General features: G+C 41.0%; 1 protein-coding gene across 1 annotated transcript in view; it reads right to left on the bottom strand.

The window, feature by feature from the left end:
• Nucleotides 1-19317, bottom strand: part of LOC126184024 (uncharacterized) — a 344076-nt gene that overhangs the window by 152354 nt on the left and 172405 nt on the right. Inside the window, exons 6-7 of the mRNA XM_049926377.1 lie at nt 17882-18068; nt 15617-15664 (exon numbers count right to left, since the gene is read on the bottom strand). Of these exons, the coding sequence (XP_049782334.1) occupies nt 15617-15664; nt 17882-18068 (235 nt within the window). The remainder of the gene's footprint in view (nt 1-15616; nt 15665-17881; nt 18069-19317) is intronic.

Raw genomic sequence — 19317 nt, 5'->3', positions numbered from 1 at the left:
ACTCCCATACAGGTGGCCACCTGGGGAACTGATGAAGGCTGTGGCCGAAAGCTTATGTGTAAGTTTCTTAATTGTGCCTGCCAGAAACTTGAGATGTCATCTTTACAGTAAGTAGCACATTGTTAGAAAAGCAAATAGGTATTAATGAGAATAATAACATTCCTGAAGTAGTTACATGTGAGGCCTATAAAGCTATTTGTGTTGTGAAGGCAAGAAACACACTGGGAGGTAACTGTGTTTCACAAGAAATGTTTAAAGTTGGAGGAAAAATAAAAGAAAAGAAAGTTGTAAAATTATTTAAAGAATAGAATGAAATTTTCACTCTACAGTGGATTGTGTGCTGATATGAAACTTCCTGGCAGATTAAAACTGTGCCGGGCCAAGACTCGAACTCGGGACCTTTGCTTTGGTGGGCTAGTGCTCTACCACTGACCTACCCAAGCATGACACACACCCCGTCCCCACAGCCTTAATTCTGCCAGTGGCTCGTCTCCTACCTTCCAAACTTCACAGAAGCTCCCCTGCGAACCTTGCAGAACTAGCACTCCTGGAAGAAAGGATATGGTGGAGACATGGCTTAGCCACAGTCTGGGGGATGTTTCTAGAATGAGAGCTTCTGTGAAGTTTGGAAGGAAGGAGATGAGGTACTGGCGGAATTAAGGCTGTGAGGACGGGGTGTGAGTTGTGCTTGGGTAGCTCGGTTGGTAGAGCACTTGCCTGCGAAAAGTAAAGGTCCCCGAGTTCAAGTCTCAGTCCGGCACACAGTTTTAATCTGCCAGGAAGTTTCTTATTTAAAGAATGTTTGCGAAAGAAGACAATTTCCCAAATGTGGAACAATGCTGTTAATATACAACATCCTAGAAAAGGAGAGACAGACAAGACAGTAACTATAGAGAAATCATTGTTCTCTCTGTAATGTGCTAGATATTGACTAGAATCAGTACAAACTCCATAAAAGTACTTTGGATTTAAATCAAGTAAAGGGGAAAAAATCCCCTGAAGAACTGGATAAAGCAGAACCGATCACTTGTGTGGTACTGTCCAGAGATAGCAGTGTCACAGCAAAGTCAGCAACACGAACTGATACCACAGCCATTAGCAACAACATATGGGAAGTGCTCCAGAAGAGCATGCCTCCCTCTCAGCAACAGCAGCACCTCATGCTGAGGTGAGTACGAGATGGAATCCAAAATTTTTGGGACTGGTGCTGCAATTTGGAAAGTAGGAGTAGTAGATCTTTACACCGCTAGGTGGCAAAAGCTGCATATCTGATGAGTCAGTGTGCGGAGTGGCCTTCAGCTGGGGGGTCGTGTTGCGTGTCCACAGTGATTTCTGTAATACTCTGTGTTTGGTGTGTGGCGATTTTACGATGGTTCTGCGAACAGAACAGCGCATGTGTATCAAATTCTGTGCAAATCTCAGGAAAAGTGCTATGGAGACCCTTGCAATGATTCAAATGGATTTATGATTATGACCCCAGAGACAAAGCAACAATTGTCCCAGTGGAAGAGCCTGGGCTCTCCAAGACCCAAAAAAGCGAGACAGGTGAAGAGCATGATCATCATTTTCTTTGATACCTAGGGAATTGTGCACAAAAAATTCGTCCCATCCAACCAAACAGTGAATTCCACATACTACTGTGATGTTTTGCGATGGCTCCATGAAAACGTGCGGCGACGATGGCCCGAACTTTGGCGTCAAGGGAACTGGCTGCTGCATCATGACAATGAGCCCTGACACATGCCCTTGCTCACCAGGACCTTTTTGGCAAAAAACAACATTGCGGTTGTACACCACCCACCCTACTCGCCAGATTTGGCACCTTGTGATGTTGTGCTATTCCCAAAACTGAATCTCAAGTTGAAGGGCCGTTGGTTCGATACTTTAGAGAGGATTCAAGAAGCATCGTTGGCGGTGATAAACACCCTCAAAGAACAGGACATCCAGAAAACGTTTGACCAGTGGCAGAAGCACTAGGACCGGTGTGTACATGTGGGTGGGAACTACTTTGAGGGTGATTGTGACTATTAGTCCAAAGGAAAAGTTTTCAACAAATGGTAGCACCAGTCCCGAAAATTTTTGATAGCACCTCGTATAGTGCTGAGCATGCAAGAGGTACTCCCAGTTCGAGATCTCAACTACACCGGTCAACATTGTTAAGTAGGACAATGACAGTTAAAGTTTCAAATGTTGAACATTGTACCTCAAGAGAACAGTTTGTTAATTAGTGCATCAAGTAATGCTCTGCTAGTCTATGGCAGTTGTAAATTACCCAATACTCCTTTGGCAAAGAACTAAATCACACGTAAGTAAATCTTTCATTCATTTATGAAATAAAGTGAACTAACATTTCACGTGTTCTATTCTGATGAGCCTTCTCCCAGAGCAATCAAAGAACCCACAGTAGCCTGGTCAAAACAAATGGCAATGATGATCAGCATTTAATTTCTTCGTTATTCACACCAGATATCTGCCTGTGCAGAAATTGTGCACAGTTTTCTTGCTGTTTCCTGTTTTATTCTGTTGATATAATTTGTCTCCTATTTTTCACCATGACTGGGCTGCCACAGAAAATATCTCTAACCAAAATTGCACGGTTTCAGGCACATCAAACAGAACACCTGCTGCTCACTGTTAGCCAATTGATGTCACTACTCAACAAACAGTACTGCCGCCGGTAGCTGCTCTAAAATTTTGCCTGTACCACAGCAAGGCAAAGAACGATCACACTACGGGGTTCAATTAGAGGCACACTTCGCTCCCTACAATATAACAGGTATAGAGCACAATGCTTATTGTCCACTGTTGGTCCCAAAGTGTATTGCCTCTGTATTAAACTCTATGGAGGAACTGTTTCCTAGAAAGTCACATGTGACAATGTGAATCTGTTAGATAAATATTTTGACAGTCAAATCCACATAGCTGCTGCTTGACTTAAAGTTTTTCCTGCAAATCAGCAACCTGCTCAGACAGTCATTAAGAGGATAGCAGAACTTGGAGGTCTCACAAGATATTGTAAGTTTAAATGTTCATGCGGAATTAACTATAGTGACATAATGCCATTACACAGAATGTATCTGACGCACACATTCATGCTGCAATTCTAAAACTGACTGACCCTGATTTAAAATACTGCACTATTTATAGTGGAATCTCAACAGAGATTGATTTTGAGGTTCCATTTATTTCTTTTGTTCATAGTGCGCTAGACACTCAGGCCCATGTATGTTATAGTGTTTAAGTAGTTCAGAATACAGCTCAAACAATAGAAACAGTAATACTGTTAGAAGTAAAAACTTAGAGCCTTGTAGCACATGGACTGTGTTACAAACATCTTGAGAGATAACTATGTTCTCAGTGTTTTTCAGGGCATGACTGAAAAAATTGTCACTGTCGTATTACTAGTTGCTTTCAATGCGGACATGAAGGTCACATTCGTGTTCCTACATGGTAGGCAAGGCAAAGATAACAGCCACTGTCATGTTAGTGTGTGGTGACCATAGCCTTGCGTAAAGTGTACACTGTACAGGCCGTGGCACTCACTCAGGCACGAGATGAACTTAGTACTTCAGCATCGCGGAAAGCTTTCCCTGCAATACGCTGGCAGGCAAACACACTTTTCGTCCATTTACAAGTGGTAAAAAAAAGACAATTAAGTTGCAGTTGGACTCTGGTGCCACTGTTTCCCTAATAAAGACATTTACGACATAATCGGTAGACCATCTCTACAGCAGCCTACTTCAATTATGTCTCCTACACTGTGCAAGGAATTCTAGTCCTTGGTGGGTGTATGTAGTTTGCCAGCAACTTTCCAGGGAGTGACAAAAGTGTGCTGCTTTTCATGTACTCAATTCTAGAAACATTGTCAAGATATTTGGATTGGCATAATGATGTCCTACTTTTTACTAGTGTTGTGTCACTGAATTTTTCAGTAGGCACCATCTTGATTAAGTGGTGAAATTGTCCTTGTAACCCCCTATTCAGAAGAAAAGAAACCTATATGATCATTGCAAGAACCAGAACCACATTTTAGCACAGTCACTGCTACATTCTGCGTATGGCAATACATGTTAGTGTTCAAAAAATCTTAAGTGAAATATCGTACTGTAATGGGGCATCCTCCTCTAGCATTACTTTTCCTCAACAGTAGTTGTTGATACTAGAATTATTTTTCAAATTTTGGACAGGTCAATATTATCTCAGCTGCTTTTCTGAAAACTTTCATATAATTTTATACACAGTATGTTATATTTCAAGCTAAAATTTATGAAAACTAATTACTTTGTTTTTGATGTTACATTCGGTAAGTACTAGCTCTGAATGTACAGTAAAAAAAAAAAAAAAATTTAGAAACATTTGAAATTATGAATTATTTGGCACACTTAAAATTTATATTATTAATTACACAATCTATTACTGTTTACTATGTTTATTTCTGGATTCACTTATGAAATAATAATCGAAACTAATAGAAATTCATTTGTCAAGAAAACTTTTAAACCGTCTGGAATATTGTTATTGCCGCAGAGTGAGGGAGTAGTAAGCATGCCTCTGATGTGATTGGATGTATTTTTGTATTTTGGGCGAACAATGTAATTTTGGCTTTGTTAATGTGAAAATTCAAAAGACTGTGTGATATACTAAAATACAACAAAATATAGTAAAATAACAACAAAAATTCTGCAGCAACAACCTTCAAACTTATTTAGATCAATTCAACCATGAAGACCTAAAATGTGAGAATTTCAGTTTCAAGAATCAGACCCCCTAGACAAGAAGAACTAGGGCTAACTCTACACGAGAAGCTAAGTAAACTAAAAAGTTTATTGCAACCTTCGCTCCTCTCAAATTTTCGATAAAAGACTTTGCTTATTGTAGACAATAAGCGGAATTAGGAAGGAGAGAGGAGATTACAGTATGACATACAGATATTTTTAAAGCCACAAAACCACATACTATTATCCTAGACCAATAGCATTGGTTTATACACAACTGAGGTAGTGTCCTAAATTCGTTTCAGCAATATGCACAGAGTCACAGTGTGAGAAATAATACACTGCTTAACTCTTTGGTGAGGTCAACAATGGACCTCTCCTGATGTTCCAGAGCGTTAAACTCTGTCTGAAGGCCAAAATGAGACTGTTAGCAGATTGCTTTGAGTTGGTGGACATTATGTATGTTTTCTCCTTCAAGTAGAGCATCTTAAATAGTTTTAAAGGCATTTTTATGAGGACTAACATGATCTGTACCCAATCAACCAACTAAGTTTGAAAGCAATGAGATTTGCTTAATAGCGTATTCTGCTGTGTCGAAGTTTCATACACTCCTGGAAATGGAAAAAAGAACACATTGACACCGGTGTGTCAGACCCACCATACTTGCTCCGGACACTGCGAGAGGGCTGTACAAGCAATGATCACACGCACGGCACAGCGGACACACCAGGAACCACGGTGTTGGCCGTCGAATGGCGCTAGCTGCGCAGCATTTGTGCACCGCCACCGTCAGTGTCAGCCAGTTTGCCGTGGCATACGGAGCTCCATCGCAGTCTTTAACACTGGTAGCATGCCGCGACAGCGTGGACGTGAACTGTATGTGCAGTTGACGGACTTTGAGCGAGGGCGTATAGTGGGCATGCGGGAGGCCGGGTGGACGTACCGCCGAATTGCTCAACACGTGGGGCGTGAGGTTTCCACAGTACATTGATGTTGTCGCCAGTGGTCGGCGGAAGGTGCACGTGCCCGTCGACCTGGGACCGGACCGCAGCGACGCACGGATGCACGCCAAGACCGTAGGATCCTACGCAGTGCCGTAGGGGACCGCAACACCACTTCCCAGCAAATTAGGGACACTGTTGCTCCTGGGGTATCGGCGAGGACCATTCGCAACCGTCTCCATGAAGCTGGGCTACGGTCCCGCACACCGTTAGGCCGTCTTCCGCTCACGCCCCAACATCGTGCAGCCCGCTTCCAGTGGTGTCGCGACAGGTGTGAATGGAGGGACGAATGGAGACGTGTCGTCTTCAGCGATGAGAGTCGCTTCTGCCTTGGTGCCAATGATGGTCGTATGCGTGTTTGGCGCCGTGCAGGTGAGCGCCACAATCAGGACTGCATACGACCGAGGCACACAGGGCCAACACCCGGCATCATGGTGTGGGGAGCGATCTCCTACACTGGTGATCGTCGAGGGGACACTGAATAGTGCACGGTACATCCAAACCGTCATCGAACCCATCGTTCTACCATTCCTAGGCCGGCAAGGGAACTTGCTGTTCCAACAGGACAATGCACGTCCGCATGTATCCCGTGCCACCCAACGTGCTCTAGAAGGTGTAAGTCAACTACCCTGGCCAGCAAGATCTCCGGATCTGCCCCCATTGAGCATGTTTGGGACTGGATGAAGTGTCGTCTCACGCAGTCTGCACGTCCAGCACGAACGCTGGTCCAACTGAGGCGCCAGGTGGAAATGGCATGGCAAGCCGTTCCACAGGACTACATCCAGCATCTCTACGATCGTCTCCAACGGAGAACAGCAGTCAGCATTGCTGCGAAAGGTGGATATACACTGTACTAGTACCGACATTGTGCATGCTCTGTTGCCTGTGTCTATGTGCCTGTGGTTCTGACAGTGTGATCATGTGATGTATCTGACCCCAGGAATGTGTCAATAAAGTTTCCCCTTCCTGGGACAATGAATTCACGGTGTTCTTATTTCAATTTCCAGGAGTGTATTAACTACAAGCTCTACCTTCTACGAGACAAGTGATACAACTACACATGGTGGTCAGATATTTCTGGTATGACTACATAAATATACGAAAATCATCTGAAAATGTAAATGTCCAATACAGTGAGCATGTCATAAAATAGTAACTGTGAGCCTTTGATGATTTCTGCAATTGTGCTGCAAACTTTCAACCTCCAGCTTATAACAGATAAAGTTAGAAAAATAATAAGATAGACTAGGTTGGTTGGTGGTTGTTTGGGAGAGGGGACCAAACAGTAAGGTCATTGGTCCTATCAGACTAGAAAAGGATTGGGAAGTTAAGTCCACCGTGCTGTTTCAAAGGAGGCATCCTGGCATTTGCCTGAAGTGCTTTAGGGAAATCACAGAAAACCTAAATTAGGATGGCTGGACGCATGTTTGAACCGTCGTCCTCCCGAATGAGAGTCCAGTGCGCTAACCACAGCGCCACCTTGTTCAGTGAACATATACTACAATTTATTTAATCCATCTAAGGAGGACAGTACATGTAACATTCCTGCATATATAGTTTAAAGTGAAACAGTCCGAAGTTACAGCATCTCCTTTTCTTTCATTTCATTTCTCATCCATAACCAGACATACACTTTATATGGAACATTTGATAGCAGATTACTCTCACTGCACCACAAATTTACATGCAAGATCCAAACATATACAATGGAAGTTAGCAATTTCATTGCTTTTTATCTGACCATATCCTCACTACTTAGTAGCTACTGTAAGCAAGCCTTACCTGGAAGAGAAAAGGGAACTAAGTCATACTGCACTGCTGCTGCTGCAGTAGTATACAATGAAAGTTATCTCCTAACAACCAGCAAGTACAGTATGCAGCAGATTGAGAAAAATAATTCATTTTATGGCTATTTTCATATATGTCAATGTGTTTCCTGTATGGTGGGTGAAGCAGACACCAATACTGTGCACAGAAGTTTGCATGTCTTCTACCCATATTGCCACAGAAAAAATTAATTTTTAATGTCTATACTAAAACAGGATTTCCTGGACAATGGTCAGAGTTCAGTGAAACATCTACTTACGTTAGAATTTACAGGTGCTCCGTAAATATTATGTTTGGAATACCAGAGGAAAAGAAGTCTTGTGGGTTTATACTTCAATTCTTGGTATGTCCTGTGGAAATTGTATTTTCTACTGAGATGATTATAAGTTGATTGTGTGAAATTTAATGTTGTCTCATACTGTAACAATACTTGTTAGAAGACATTCTGTAGCACCAACTACTGCTAAATGTGTATGAAGGAATTAAGTAATCACAAGGGAAATATGCCAGAGACACGTATCATCAAATAAAATGTCTGTGGATAAGACCTGTCCAAATGTGTACTTGGAATATTCCTTGCTATACTAAAATTCTGAAAAAGAAGCTCAACATATTTAACTGACTGTCACATTATCTAGTAGACATTATAGAAACCTAATACACTGCCATTATCCCTGCACTAGAACATATAGAGTTCAGTAAAAACTTCTTCCTATTTCATACAGCAGCATTCTGTTTAATCACCTCTATCAGAACTACCATTAACCATTCAGAACAAGGACAAGGGTTTGTTATAAAACATTATACTTTGTATCATTTTCACAACTGCATGAGAGTTGCGGGCAACAATATTTCACCACTGTAGTAGTGTCCTATCTGAGCTCTCAACCATCATCTCTTCAAGCTCTGTTTCTTCCGCAAAAATCTTTCTACTCTGGTACTCATTATAACCATCAAAACAACTCTGCTATATTTCTGAAAGTCATTAAGCTATACAGCCTGTTCCCTTGTTGCTTACAACAGCTTTAACAAATACATATTTCTGAGACCTGCTTGACAGTACAGATACTTGCATACCTTTGTGCCTAAATACAGGAGTTCGCTTCAGGATATCTGGTTGGCACTGCTAATTATAGTTGCCCAGAAATCATGATTTCTCAGAAAAAATTGAATGTCCACATCTACAGCATCATTGAGTAGAAAAGTATTCATTGCTCAAAAACGTGTAATCAGAATAATTGCTGGTGCCCACCCACAGTCATCCTGCAGACATCTATTTAAGGATCTAGGGATCCTCACAGTAACCTCACAGTATATATATTCAATTATGAAATTTGTTGTTAATAATCCAACCCAGTTCAAAAGTAATAGCAGTGTGCATAGCTGTAACACCAGGAGAAAGGATGATCTTCACTATGCAGGGTTAAATCTGACTTGGGCACAGAAAGGGGTAAATTATGCTGCCACAAAAGTCTTTGGTCACCTACCAAACAGCATCAAAAGCCTGACAGATAGCCAACCAACATTCAAAAATAAATTAAAAGAATTTCTAGATGACAACTCCTTCTACTCATTGGCTGAATTTTTAGATATAAATTAAGGGAGGGGAAAAAAAACAACTTAAAAATTAGTGTCATGCAATATTTTGTGTAATGTAATATCTTGTACAGACATTTTTTATTAACCTGACACGTTCCACATCATTATGAAGTGTCGTATTCATGATCTATGGAACAAGTATTAATCTAATCTAATCTAATCTAATATTTAGAGAATACTGTAATACACGATGTCCTGGTGTACTGGCTTCTTACATCCACATGTATGTGATTGTCTATTGCTTATTTTATACAATTACAGACGATGGGATCCATGCCTCATTTTGAAATGGATTATGTGGGTTAACTTACTGCAATCTAAGTCTTTCACAAATTTTCAGTACAGTTAGTAAACACGATGGTCAATCTTTATATCATCCCCGTCCCTGTACCATTGTACCAAGTACCAGTTCTAGAATGTGACTTTATTTATAACATGGTTTCCAGTGATCTGTCTCACATTCTCGATGTCCCCTTTCTGTGACTTAGTACCATGCAGCTTCCAACATGAGAGTTATATTGTCAGGACACATTTTCGTAATTATTAACAATGCTTCCATCAGTGTGGTTCTAAAAAGCTCTTGTTAATCTTAGACATATACCTCTCTGCATACATCCAATGTGCACTTTTCAACAATGGTAGTGCAACTGTAGGTCCAACTACTTTCTGCAATGCCTCAATGTTCACAAAGATGGCACTATTGCATAGTTATATTACAGTTTTATTTGTTTTGTTTTGTTTTAGGGCACAAAAACAACTCGGCTCATATGCGCTCATGTCAGAACTGTAGAACATGAAGACAAAAAAAGGAGTTAAAAATGGATACAAGTTAAACCCAATCAATGGACGGAAAGGCAGCTAAAAACAGGGACTTGGAGAAAGGTTCATAAAATACGCCATAGAGACAACGAGTGTCCTGAACAAAAGATTAAATGTTCTTCACCATAATGCTACAATAGATAAAAAATAAAACAAGGTCGACAGCCCACGAGTTGTTCACTAAAATGGCTGATAATTCAGGCAGCATAACATAACTGAGAATGTAAGTGGTTAAAAAAAGGGCATTCTGTCAGGAAATGGTGAACCGTCAAAAGTTGATGGGAATGAGCACAAAGTGATGGGGATCAGCACTTAACAAATGGTGATGGCTAAAAAGACAGTCCCAGTATGTAACCTAACTAAATTGATCTTGTGGCGAGAGAGGCGAGAAGAGGCTGACCAAGCCGTTGGGAGTGGTTTAATTCCCCAGAGCTTGTTCCCACAAAGGGATGGGAGGGTACGGATGAAGTGAGAGCATTATCTAGCTCCCTCATAGTAAAGGTGTCATTGTAGCACTCACAATTCTGAGAAGAGAAGGATATCGCCCAAGCGTCCTCCTCACATTTCTGATGGAGGAAGGCAGGGTGATATTGGGTGGAGCTCGAAATCTCTGTGAAATAGTGACCCAAGGTGTTGGAGACAGTAACAGGTCCACTATCACATCCTCTGCTTTAGTCAGGCTGGGAATTGGGAAATGGACGTTGGTCCCACAGAGCTGTCGGAGATGGGCCCACACGATGGAAGAGGGAGTGGAACTGTTCAAAGAACTAGTAAATGAAATCCAGCTAGCTTTTTTGCTATCCTGAAGAACGCGACAACACTGCGCACGCATCTGTTTATAACAAGTGCAGTTTGCCATCGCATATCTGCGTGCGCGAATTGCATTTCAGTTCACCTCACTCCACAAAGGGACTGGGACACAGCGCAGTAAAAATTAAGTGCATGGAATGGAAAATCGAAAGTCGCCAGGGAGGAGTGAAGCCTCCAGTTGGGCTTAGAAAGCTGCCATTCGGGCGTGCACATTGGTGGGGTAAGAGATGGCAAACGGATAGCACACGGGAAATGGTTGCTCAAGTATGTGTCAGAGAGAATGGACCACTGTTGACGACGGGCAAGCTGGGCACTGCAGAAGCAGAGGTCCAAATTGGAATAGGTATGCGTGGAGTCTGAATGGAATGCGAGTGCTCCCGTGTTAAGACAAATGAGGTTAAGTTGATTGAGGTGGTCAGCCAAGGTGGCACCTCTCGAACAGGTTCTGGAAGAACCCCAAAGGGGATGGTGCTCACTAGTCACTGAGCAGCAGAAAGGGGTGAGGGAGATGTCCAATACATGGGAGGAAGTATGCCCTGGTGATACCGTTTGACAGAAGGATGTAAACGGTACAAAGGGAAAAAGTGAAGTGAGGAAGGAAAATGCGAACTGCCACAGCTCAAAGCCGGGTAGTCAGGGATATGTTTTCAACTACGAACACCATACCAGATGAGCAGCATGACTCCCCATGAGATGGAATGCCATCCTCAGGCGGAAGGTCAAAGTGGACCAGAAAGAAATACAAGAGGTCAAAGCGTTCATTAGGATGCAATTTTGTTTCCTGGAGGCAGAGAACACATGGACACTGCGATTCAAAGAGCAACCGTAATTCCTCACTGTTGGATCTAATGCCACGAATGTTCCATTGGAGGAGACTCACGACAAGGAAACGGAAGGAGGGATAAAATGAAGGGGTATTACCTCGGTGGCTGCCAAGTGCCAGCCTTCGAAGACACTGTGACAAGGCACAGAGGCTGAAGGATCCTGCTCCATGAGATCGACAGAGGCATCGGCATTCTACTTCTGTTGGTCTGTGGAGTACAGGGCAGAAAAAGAATTGGCAGTGCGCACCGGTGACACAGAGGAAGGCTAAATGAGGGTATCACATGGTGACACCATTCAAGAGGATCTCTGAGTTGGAGAAGGAGAAGACTGTTTGCCTATGTTTGACCTCTTGGAGCCTTTGTGGGTGGCATATGATGAGTCAAATGTTTGTTGGATGGAGAGTCTTTAACAGTGTAAGGCGCCTTTTCCTTCACCAGGATCTGGTGAAAGGCCCGCTATCAAGATACATGGGGCAATCTCGGGATGTGGCTGCATGGTTACCATTGCAACTGATGCAGCAGGGAGGTGGTGGACAATCACCCTTGTGAGCATCCTTACGACAGGTTCCACATTTGGCCAGGTGTTGATGGAACATGAGTGTGTGCTTGTCAACAATGACACTGGTAGCAGTGCATCAGGATGGAAATATACCATCGGTCTGTGATAACTTCATAGCCTGCTTTGATCTTGGAGGGAAGTACTACTCTATCAAACATCAGAAAGAGAGTGCGTGTGGGCACTAAGGACGCATCTACCTTTTCCATCATCCAACAGACCGCAGTGACGCCCTGATCAGAGAAGTACATTTGGATTTCTGCCTTGGTCAGACCACCGAGCAGCCAAGTGTAAATAACACCACATGAAAAACTCAGTGTGTGATGAGCTTCAACACAAATAGGTTAACTCTAGAGGAGCAAAGCTGCAAGCAGTTGTTGGGCTTGAGAATCAGACGTCGTCTCCAAAAGCAAAGTGTCATTGTGTAAATGAGCAGTATTTCACAGGACTGGCAACTGCACCAATGCCTTTCAGAATAATAAATGGATTTACTGTTGCACAGACTGACTGTCTGAAGTACTTGAAACCATGAGAAACCATGGTGCAGCTGGCATTTAGTAGACATAGTGTGAAGAAGATGAGTTGCAAGAGAATCCCCCATGATTGCCAGCATCTATGATGGCACGCTCCTTTCAACTAGGGTCTCCCCCCCCCCCCCCCAGAAGGGGGTGCACCTGCCTTAGGTGATTGTTCACACCTCAGCTCACACCACCTGAACACCTGACAAGAAGGACCAATTGGCAATTTGGCAAGGTAGCAGCTCAGGCAATCGCCCCTCCCTGGGCATGGCCTGTACCCGGGGATATGTGCGAACCCTACCTATTGACCCGGGGCTGGGAATTATGCTTTAGCCAGTCACCTGTTACATGTCAGACAGGTGGGCTGGCCTTCAGGAATGCACAGGCAGGAAGAAGAAAAAGAGGAACCTCAAACACCGAAGCGGAGGAAGAATAGGAGAAGGGGTAAGAAGAAAGAAAAAAGGAATGAAAAACAGTGGAGAGAATGTTATGATATCTGCTGCTGAAAATGCAGAACACATTTCCAAAAACATCCAAGACATGTTCCCCAAGGGAGGGGAAAAAGAATAGCATGAGGGTAGATGCGCAGCATGGAAGGGAAAAGATGCTGCGAAGGCTGGGGCCTTGTTGTAGCCAACATGAACCAGTCAAAGAGTGGTGAGCCCCCTGAGGTGATAGTTATATTATTGACAACAGCAGTTCGCAAGACAGAGTTCCAACTTGGGCAATGTTCTGCAAACTTCCTGAGAGACTTCACCAAAACCTACATATCCTTTCATCTATATACAAACCTGGCTCCTCCAAGTTCTCCTAAATAAACCTTTCAGTATTAAGAAGGTTGTCACGTGGGCAGCACTATGAGTTCACACCAGTACCGAGTCAGTAACAGAGCACTTTCCACTTTTGGATCCAGCTATGAAGCAAGATCAGAGTTCAATGTCCTGTAGACAGTGTAGTCATTAGAAATGGAGCACAAGCTCAGGTTATGAATGAATAAGGAAGTAAATCAGCCGTGCCCCTTTCAAAGGAACTGTCTGGGCATTTGCCTGGAGCGATTTAGGAAAGTAACGGAAAACCTGAATCTCGATGGCCAGGTGGGGATTTGAACCACTATCCTCCCGAATGCGAGTTCAAGGTGCTAACCACTGTGCCATCAGTCCTCTAGCTAAAATTTCGAATCTTCTGAAAGGTATAGCAGTATGACAACTGCACAAGCTCCATGATTTTATTTATATCATCCAGCCCACCCAGTAAGAGATTGGTTAAAGCTTTAAAAACATGGATCCACTTGTGTGTTCATTGAAGCATCTTTACCCTCTCCTTTTTTAAATTTCTGTGGCTCTTAGTGTTTTTCAGATCTCCAGAATGCAACCCAGTGAGCGTGTGTGACATGGCATGATGGATTCTTCCTATCGGTTTTTCTACTCCCATACATAACCAAATTTTTTTGTTAATTTTTATCTAATTTTCAATACATTTATCTGTTGACATGTGACATCTACATGCGAATCTCAAATTCTTATTTAGTCTTAATTTTAATGGAATTTATTATTCAGATTTCTATTTTGATTGTTTTGATTTCATTGGTGTAATTGCTTTTCATTAGGGCACTTATAGTTAGAAAATACAATTACCTGATGTTAGTACTACAGTTCGTCACACACACAAAATCTGTAAGCTAATCAATATATTTAAGAAAAGTGACCTACGCCATTCAAAAGTTAAGCATTCTGTCTTTCCAGTAGAGTATTTTAAATGAACTAAAACTAAATATTTTCTGAAATAATTAAACTTGAATTTCAGAGCAACTGCCAATTTCTATTGCAGATTTCCTCACTACCGCTGTTCGATTCTGATCTTTGACTACCTATCTGGTTAACAGTTTCATAATGTGTAGTTCTTCAGACTGAGTATCTTAATCAAATTCACTGCTGATCAGATGCTTTATTCGCTCTTTTAGATAAAGCCATCACTGAATACAGCCAGCTTTCACCTTCCTCTTCCTTCCCAAAAGTCACAATATTCACCTGTAGCTGGTTGATACAAAATCTGGGGATTGTTAATATGTAACACACAGATATCCATACTAGCACAGACATCTGTCTTTTGAGCTATAACTTTTTTTCTAGTGTAATGAAAACACATATGCAAACACCCCCCCCCCCCCAAAGAGAGAGAGAGAGAGAGAGAGAGAGAGAGCAACCCAAATGCAAACATCCATCACTACAACATCTCTCATAGACATGATGTTGGACAGATCATGTGCAGAGATAAGAACTGTTTGACAAAGGGTTTTACACATGGTTTTGGCAGGTTATGGTCAGTAGCATGTGTGGCAAAGAAATGAGTGTTACCACAGCCATGGGTGGGTGTGTATTACAAAAGAGCAGTATATCAAAAGCTATGAACATCTCTGTGGTGTTACATTTGTGTATGGGCCCCATATCAATCAACTCCAGGCGAGTAGTGACCTTTCCTTGTGTTTTATTATTTCCATTTTGGAATTTATGTTATGTAATTATTTGTGCTGTTTACAGCTTGTTGTCAAAAACGTGAACTAGCAACAAATTTCAGCTGTTTTTTCCCCCTTCCAAATGCAAAAATTGAACTAGGAATTTGGCAAGATTCTGAGTCAAACTTACTGACCCGAGCTTACTTCTTAAGCTTGACAGGGCTACAAATTATGGCTGGTCAATTTTAGCACATCACACAAATACCAAGGATGCAGCAATGTCTCTAACTGCAAAATATACACATCGTTCATTTTTACTGGTCTTTTAACTTCACCTTTTTATGGCCCTTCTGTGTATTGAAAATGTCTCCATCCTGTATCCACAGTGTTTAAAAAGGAATTAATTTCAATCTTACAGGTTTCATAATGAACAAGAGAACAGACCCATGCATGTTATAGCTATATAATAATTTATTTACACGGTGCCATACTTACAAACATCTGTCACAGCATATCATGTAACCATCATCATGTTGGAAATTGCTGCAAAATCAATACATTATGTCAGAGGTCAGGTTTGGACACTGCACTGTTAAGTAATGTTTAAATATTTGGTTTAATTAATCTCAGTAACAATAAAAATGCTACATAATTTGATCTCCAAATAGAGAAGTAAAAACTAACACAGAATGTTTTTCACATTTTAAAAGGAAAAATACAAAATGCCATTTCTTCCCGAGAGCAGTATTTGTTACACTAAATAAATGAAAATAGCAACTGTTCTGCTCAGGTATATCAAGAGAGATTACTTTTGAATCTGTTTTCATTGACTATGGAGCCAGCATGAAGTCAGTTTTACTGTTCTTTGAGCAGAAGGTGCATCTGAGTTTTGAGGGCAATTTCAGAAGCATGGTTTTTTGCTGACAGCAGTTAAGAAATTCAGAAGTAGGTAGAATGAAATGATTTTTATATGATGGGCTGTTAGTGTATCTATCATCCAGTCTATCATTGCTACTTTTATGCATAGCTTTCACCACCCATTTTCCAGCAGCATTAACCAAAATTTTTTATTTTATTTTTATTTATTTATTTATTTATTTTTGCAGAAGTAACAATGAGAAAGAAAATATCTGTCCTCACACCTGAAGTGGCATGAAATCACAGCCCACTGTATCGAGTAAATCTTCATAATAATCCCATTCATCTTATTACAATATTGACATTAACTGATAAAATAATATTCATCAATTATTTCCCCCAATTTTACTGTTTCTACCACTTGCCCATCTGCCGAAAGTGTGGCCAGGCAGTCATTTGTTCCAAAATTAAGATTGTGCTTGTGAATCTGGCTTTGGGAAGCACTATAAATTTTCACATAGAGGTTCCTCAACTTCATAGCAATTTGTCTTCATTCTAAAAATTTTGCATACTGTAAAACTGTTAAGACATCTCCTACAGAAGACAAAAGCAAAAGCATAAATCACTGTGAATCCTCAAACATACAAATTTACAAGGCAGTAGTAAGTACAGCAGCCGACAGCATTGATGCCATGATAAAACCGGTTCCCGTCAGATCGCTGAAGTTAAGTGCTGTTGGGTGGCCATCTGAGTCTGCTGAGTGCTGCTGGCAAGTGGGCTGCATTCAGCCATTGCAAGGCCAATTGAGTAGCTACTTGACTGCATAGTAGAGGCTCCGGTCAATGAAACTGACAATGGCAGGGAGAGCAGTGTGCTGACCACAAGCCCCTCCATATCCGCATCCAATGTCGCCTATCAGATGAGGATGACACGGTGGTTGGTCGGTACCATTGGACTTTCTGAGGCCTGTTCAGATGGAGTTTAAGAGTTTAGTTTTGGTAAGTATAGCAGCTAATCACAACAAAGAAAGAATTTCATTGAACTCCACAGAGGACTGAAGAAACAGTTTTCTGTAAACGTTACTAAGAAGGCAGAAGCAGCTACCTCTGGCAGTTAGTAGTAACTAAGGCTAGTATTCAATTTCAGTTAATCGGTACAAAGAAATAAAAAAAAATTAAAAAAAGAGAAAGAAAGAAAGAAGAACTGTGGAGCAATCTGAATACCAATATGAATACACACTTCAAACAACTTCCTAAGACAGCTTTCCAACAACTAGGTAAAAGATAAGATAATGTGTGTGATGTATAAACTCACTATGTTTAAACCTCTCTGAACTGTTTATTGGACCTGCTCTGTAAAATACAATACAATGAGCTGAACAAAATAGGGTGCCTTCCCCAATTTATTAAGTACGACTGCTCACTTTTTTTAACCTTGTGGTGCACAATTTTCACTGCAGTGAACAGTTTTTAAGGGTCACTTCTCTGGTGTTTTCGGTCAGACATGAGGTTGCAAATGTATGCATGGCACAACACCAGAAGGGAGTGCCAGCTGCAGTGGATTGAGTGCATTTGCAGCCTCAGGACTGACTACCAACTCAGAGAAGTGACCATTAACAGCCATCCACTGTAGTGGACACTACATGCCCCAGGGTTAACAGCTTGTAGTTTGTATTATCGTGGGTGATGATTTATTGCAACAGGAAAGCTTTAGTTTTTGACAGAAATAAAATTGCTGTTGCTATACTGTTGGTACTGTATCGACAATTTTGTCTCTTGATGAAGAGATGGCGAAAAAAATAAAAATGTGTACCAAAAATTAAATAATGTGTTTATTTGCAATGCAGCACAATAAATTCAATGAAAGATTATCTACAATTGAATATGTATGAAAAAGACTTACCACACACAACGTGTAATACTGTCCTCTTCATTCCCTTCGTCCTCAGGAGCCGTTTCGGTTTCTTCGCCCAGAGGATCTATTTCACGCTCACTGCCACTGCTGATTGCACTATTTGTTTCATCATCATCATCATAATCATCATCATGAACAACAACATCTTTCAACTTACGTACATTCAGCAGGAAACCTACAAGCAAATACTTAATGTTTGTCTGCATCATTCAGATTTTGTATTAACAAACAATATAAGAAAAATTACAAATTATAACTTTTTTTGGTAAATTTTATCCTTTGAGGTCTTGTTTTCATATTTGTTGCACTCTGGTTTAATTTAATTATTGCAAAACAAAAAATATATACTTTAATCGAACCATCATTTAGTGGTCCAAATCATTTAGTCTTATATGTAGACTATCATGAATGAAAAACAGAATGAGACTTCATAGGAAAGATGCACGTAACTACTTATAGCTGACGAAATGTTGAACTGAGCAGTAGCAGTAGTGACAGATAATACTACTACATAAATTCAAATTGTTTCTCTAATGTTTCATATCATTCTTGCATTTTAAAAATCAAATTAAATAATCTGGTAGAATCAACTACTTACTGGTTCTTTTGTCTCATCACAATTTAGAGATGCCAATCTTCAGAAATTATGTTAGAGAGGTTAACGGTTCATCATATGTCATTCAAATACAGAAATATTCAACATTTTCAATTATCAGTTCAACACAGCACAAATACTCTTTCGTTATGATCCAGATCTCTAACAGGATAAATATGTTTTGTGCCTCCTTTTAATAGCAGATATTAAGCACAATACCAAATATAAAATAAGATGATAAAGATCTGTGCATCTTAAAATAGCATTGGTTACTTTTGAAACATAACTTTCCAGGATTGTTGTCTCCCCCCGAGAAATATTTAAATATTTAGTGGCGAGACCCCTCCATCACAAAAGTGCCATTGTTTTTTATAACAAACTGTGCAGTATGATACGTTTTATTTCTGCAATCAAAACACACGGCAAGCTTTCCAATTTAGCCCAGCTGGCTTCATAGCTGACAATTTAGTTAGCGCTTCCTGCATGAAATGACAGAAGTTAATACAGGGGCTGGCAAAGAGACCTCCCATATTTGGAGAGGCTGCTGTATGAGTGGTGGTGAGGTTACTGATGTGGAGGAGGTATCAATCGATTGCGGTGTTCGTGCCATTTCCATCAGGCATAATGTCTTTTCTTTTCTTTCTAAGTTGAAGACAGTACGTATTTTCTTTGGCCTGGCAAAAGCATTTGATTGTGCAGACCATGCAATACTTTTGCATAGTTGGAAAATTATTGTATTAAAGAAAAAGCACAACAATGGTTCACTTCATACTGCAAAATACGAAGCATAAGGTTGTCAACAGGGAAGAGGTCTGTATCTGACAGGGTA

Source organism: Schistocerca cancellata, chromosome 4, assembly GCF_023864275.1.
Source record: "Schistocerca cancellata isolate TAMUIC-IGC-003103 chromosome 4, iqSchCanc2.1, whole genome shotgun sequence".
Lineage (NCBI taxonomy): Eukaryota > Metazoa > Arthropoda > Insecta > Orthoptera > Acrididae > Schistocerca > Schistocerca cancellata.
This window is presented reverse-complemented; position numbering and strand designations above follow the sequence as displayed.